The sequence below is a fragment of the Pundamilia nyererei genome, unplaced genomic scaffold (genome assembly GCF_000239375.1).
Source record: "Pundamilia nyererei isolate P.nyererei 1_Seehausen unplaced genomic scaffold, PunNye1.0 scaffold00010, whole genome shotgun sequence".
Taxonomy (NCBI): domain Eukaryota; kingdom Metazoa; phylum Chordata; class Actinopteri; order Cichliformes; family Cichlidae; genus Pundamilia; species Pundamilia nyererei.
The window spans coordinates 5,943,052-5,947,712 of NW_005187411.1; the positions used below are offsets into that span (position 1 = coordinate 5,943,052).

Below are 4,661 nucleotides of genomic sequence, written 5' to 3' on the forward strand. Positions count from 1 at the left end.
TATTGAACCGTTCGATACAGTGCTTTCAGTTCGGTACGCATATGTATCGAACAATACAACATTTTTAATTTATTTTATCAACTTTTCTTCTGACGATGCTGTCTGTGTTGAGCGCTCAGTGGATCTGCGTTCGACGACTCCACCTAGGCTGCACTGTCGAGCGCAGATCCACTGAGCGCAGCACAAGCTAGTGAGACAGAAGCTAAGCTTGTTGCAACATGGCAACTGCCTCAACGCTACCTGAAATTGAACCTCCCCCACCCTCATTCAGATCTGGCGTTTGAAACTATCTTGGTTTTCATGTGACGTATGACCCTGAAGGTAATCGCGTCATGTACAAACAGTATGTCGGATGTGCCACGCAATGCTCAACTGGTGGGAACTAGTGCGCTAGCGCAGTTAGCCTGTTAACGCCGTCCAGCCCCACGCACGGGGCGATCCACGGTAACTCGTTAATGGAGATTTGCCGTGTTGTGGCGTTAATGTCATTTTAACGAAATTAACGCCGACAGCACTAGTGGGAACACAAAAAGGCAGAGCCATTACAAATTCAGTGAACTCAGATGGTGTAAAGTACAATGGGTGTTTTTTTTAGCATTCACAACATTAGCCCACTGGAAAAATTACAGCTAGACCTTCAAACCAATAAGCTCAACTCTTTCCCCTCGGATGCCTGCTTGAGTGTGCATCAGAAGTCAGTGAGGGTGATCTCAGCCTACACAGCTCACCCTTGTAAAAAACTGTGACCTGATCTAATGGTCAAACATATATACTGAGGTTTCAAAACTCATCATTAAGGGTACTGGGGAGATTGTCAAATGCCATCTTCATGGGTGAACTTCTGTCTGGACTTTAAAAAGGTACAGAATCCTAACTACGACAGGCTAATCACAAGTAAAAAAGATAGAAAAATAGAAGTAAAACTTGCAGAGAAAAGTTACAGAGAAAATAAACGGGTGTCCTAAATTTTGAGCAGCAGGCTGCAGAGTGTAAGTAATATTTACCTCCACTGTGTTGCCACGCATGTGTAGGATCTTGGCACGGTAGTACATGTTCTGCTCATTGAACTCAGAGTAGGGAGCCAGGCACAGCAGGTTGGGGTAGAGCGACACAGTTAAAGGATGCAGCGTGCATGTGTTAATATCTGCTGTCATTTGGCGCTGTTTTTCCAAGCTGGCTTCATCTGCTTGGAACCCCCAGAAATGACCAACCTCCACCACCTACAGCAGATTTCAGAGACGATACATCCATTAATATTCATAATATTTATTCAAATAAAGAAAGTCGGGTATTTAGTAGGGGAAATAAAAACAGAATAGAAGACTAACTTTTGTGATGTTCACCACAAACAAGCGATTGGGGGGTAGCTTGGCGGGGTCGATGGTGCTGCTGACCACTCCCACTGGGCAGACAGACTGGCTCTGGAAGTCAACATTCACGCTGCACAGAAACAGAGATTTTAGGTGATGCTTCGCTGTCACCACTGACTACACACTGGCATGTGTGTACTTATAGCCGTTTTACTGTGATGAGTTAAACTGAGTCAGCATCTCATTTTAAAGAGTAAACAGATGTCTGCTATGTGTTCACCAAAATAAAACATTTTAAGAACAAGCAAACGTACAATTTTATTCAGAATTTACCAGCAATAACAACAGCTGAACATTATATTTTATGGAAAAAAAACACAAATTATGAGGAGAAGCTAAAACTGTATTTTATCAAAATATGTCAGCATTCTTACAATTAAATAAATGTGTCACCTTACAGCCCAGCAGGGGTAGGAAGAAGCTGGCACTGTTTTGCCTAAAACCTCCACTCTGAGTCCAATGATTGCTGGCAAGAGGCATGCAGAGTGCTAGGATGTCAGATTACATTAAGGTTTAGGGCCAAGGCACTGACCACTGCAGCCTGTTATGTAGGGGTTAGATTTGCCAGAAACACTGAGTCCTCAAATGACAGACACAGCCACAACTTAGTGGTTAAGATGACATTTTGTCCTTGCCGAACACGTTCAAGATTTCAGCTCATGACTTAGATTTTTCTCAGAGAGACAACTACATTTGGCATCTGAAATATGCGAAACTCGGCATACCGTGAATATTTCATGTGAGTTATGTGTCTGTTCCCAGCACAGTTTTCTATTTGTTCAATGGGGTAGACTGACAGCTCCATTGCAGGGCTCTGATGGGCCAGCAGGAGGGCAAGAGACACTTCAGGTAGCACACCAGAGTCCTGGGATGTCCTGTAGAACTCCACATATGCTCTGAGTGCGCGCACACACACACACGCACACGCACACACACACACACACACAAAGTGAGATTAAAACTAAGTGCACAAAGGTTCAAGCAGACAAAGTACTGAGTGATGATGTTTGACTTGCCACAGTAGCCTCTAGTACCTGGAGCTATCAAAGGAAATGGCTTTGACCTGTCCACAGAGGCGGAACAGGCACTGCAGCTGCTTGTAATACAGGAAACTGTACGGTGGAAGGTTCCTCAACTAAAAACAACAGTTTGATGATACAATTAGAAAAACAAAACAACAACAACAATTTAATTGCCTATAAACCAAATTATAATTTGGACAAAAATAAAAAGTCTGGGTCCGAAAAGTGAATGCTTAATTGCCTTAAACCTTTCTAAAGGCTAGCAGCAGTGACAACCTCTTCTAAGTTTGTGGTGAAGCGGCCCTTATTTCTTCACTTTGTGATTATTTTCCTAATGAACCTGGGCTCAGTTGATAGTTTCAGGTCAAACGGAATAAAATAATCTTGATTTTAAAAATTTGGGTGATTATTAGAGTGATAAAAAAAGGATTATTCTGGTTATGCTCAGCTGCTCACTACCTGTGAAATGTAAACACCTTTGAGTTACTGTATCTTACTTTGTAATAACTTGTACACTCCAATTTTAACCGTACAGAATTTCCAACTCATCTGTCATTACACTTGTATCCTTCCATTTCTCTCGATTAGAAAGTAGGATGGCTAGCATGTTGCAGCCTCCTTCATCGACATCATCATACCCGACGCATACACAGGGTCTATCTTTAACCTCCTAGGACCTGGTGTCCACATATTTGAACATCACATTTTGGGTTGTCTAGACCAAAATACTAAATTTGGGCCTACATGGGCCTGATATCCACTTGCGAGGACATTATGCTGCCACTGTTCTATCAAAATTAAAACAAATGTACTCTTATGTGGATCTAATTTTTCTCAGAAACAAAAATCAGGTCATTCTTTTTTTCTTTTACATTCATCAGGTCCCAATCAGCCTCCTAAAACCTGACCATGAAAGAGGTCAGGTTTTAGGAGGTTAAAGCAGCTTTGTATTATCCTTCACACAGTTTAAAATCACACTTGGAGCATTTCAGAAGCAGAGCGTTCACTCCGTGTGGTGCCTTTTATTAAGAAAATTAAAAAATGATCCAAATTTGTGTCTCAGTGGTTGGACTATATATACATATCTTTCTTTTAAAAAAGGGAATGAGTTGAGGGCTGCTTCTTGGCAGCTTTTGAAACATCCTAAAGAACAAACACTGTTTTGAGTGGGCACAATCAACTCTGGTGGTCAGAGGTAGAAGCCAGGAAATGATGCTTACAGAATATTTTTAATGCTTTTGAGAGCATTATGGCCAATTTGTGAATTCAAGTATGGAATGGAGCTTGGTCTGTTGCAAAAGCAGCAAAATTGGCTTCAGATTCCAGCTAGACAAGCAAATATAAATGTGTAGAGCAGGCAAACACAGAGACACTATTGGCTACAAATTTTTGTGGAGACGTGACTACAAACAAGATCACTTGATCTGTATTTAAGACAATTTAATTGGATAAGTGGAAGAAATCGATGGATGGATGGATACTTTATGCACTTTTAATTAAAAACTGTCCATCAAACATCTTTAAAAACTTTAAGGACATGCAAGCAAGATGCGAAAAGGGAGTGAGATAAATTTGTCGTTCTTAGACATTTACGAGAAAAGTAAAGCCTGTTTTAGGTAAATCATCAGCCAGCTTGAACTGTACATGAAGTCTAATAATGATAACAACAACCAATTGCTTATTAACAAGTTTATAAATAATTCTTATTATGTTAATAACGTAATGTGCTATGTTAACATGAAGTAAAGTGTAGCTGAGCCAAGCTGTAGATGAGGTAATAATACCATCACTGTCGTTCTGGGGTTGAAGCCACTCAGCTCTCTGGAAGCCAGGGCTTCATCTATATCCACCTGGAGAAAGTAGTTTGGGTAGTACGCACCAGCAATGACCACCTAAGAAGCAGTGAGTCACAATTTACATCAAACTGACAGTCAAATATACTCAGACATGCAAAAAACCCCAAAGCTCCTTACATTGTCACACTATGATGTTTAAGACAATTTATAAACATCCCACAGTTTTCAGCAAAGACTAACCTGAAGAATGAATGCCTGCTTGCGTGCACTGGTGTAGTCTGAGAACTGGCTTTCCTCTGCTACACTCATGTTGAATTGGGACACACGCTTCTTCAGCTCCTCATACAGCTCTGCAACCTGGTCAGCAATTTCAGTAAGCAAGTATTTACACTTTCTTTAAACTGCATGTCCAACAGCTAGAAAACATTGTAAGGACTATAAATTTTAATACCTAATTTGCAAAAGACATCACG

General features: G+C 40.9%; 1 protein-coding gene across 1 annotated transcript in view; it reads right to left on the reverse strand.

The window, feature by feature from the left end:
• tdrd9 (tudor domain containing 9) overlaps positions 1 to 4,661 on the reverse strand; it is a 36,878-nt gene that overhangs the window by 7,067 nt on the left and 25,150 nt on the right. Inside the window, exons 19-24 of the mRNA XM_013908400.1 lie at positions 4,429 to 4,545; positions 4,177 to 4,284; positions 2,405 to 2,505; positions 2,096 to 2,266; positions 1,329 to 1,440; positions 1,005 to 1,220 (exon numbers count right to left, since the gene is read on the reverse strand). Coding sequence (XP_013763854.1) covers positions 1,005 to 1,220; positions 1,329 to 1,440; positions 2,096 to 2,266; positions 2,405 to 2,505; positions 4,177 to 4,284; positions 4,429 to 4,545 — 825 coding nt within the window. The remainder of the gene's footprint in view (positions 1 to 1,004; positions 1,221 to 1,328; positions 1,441 to 2,095; positions 2,267 to 2,404; positions 2,506 to 4,176; positions 4,285 to 4,428; positions 4,546 to 4,661) is intronic.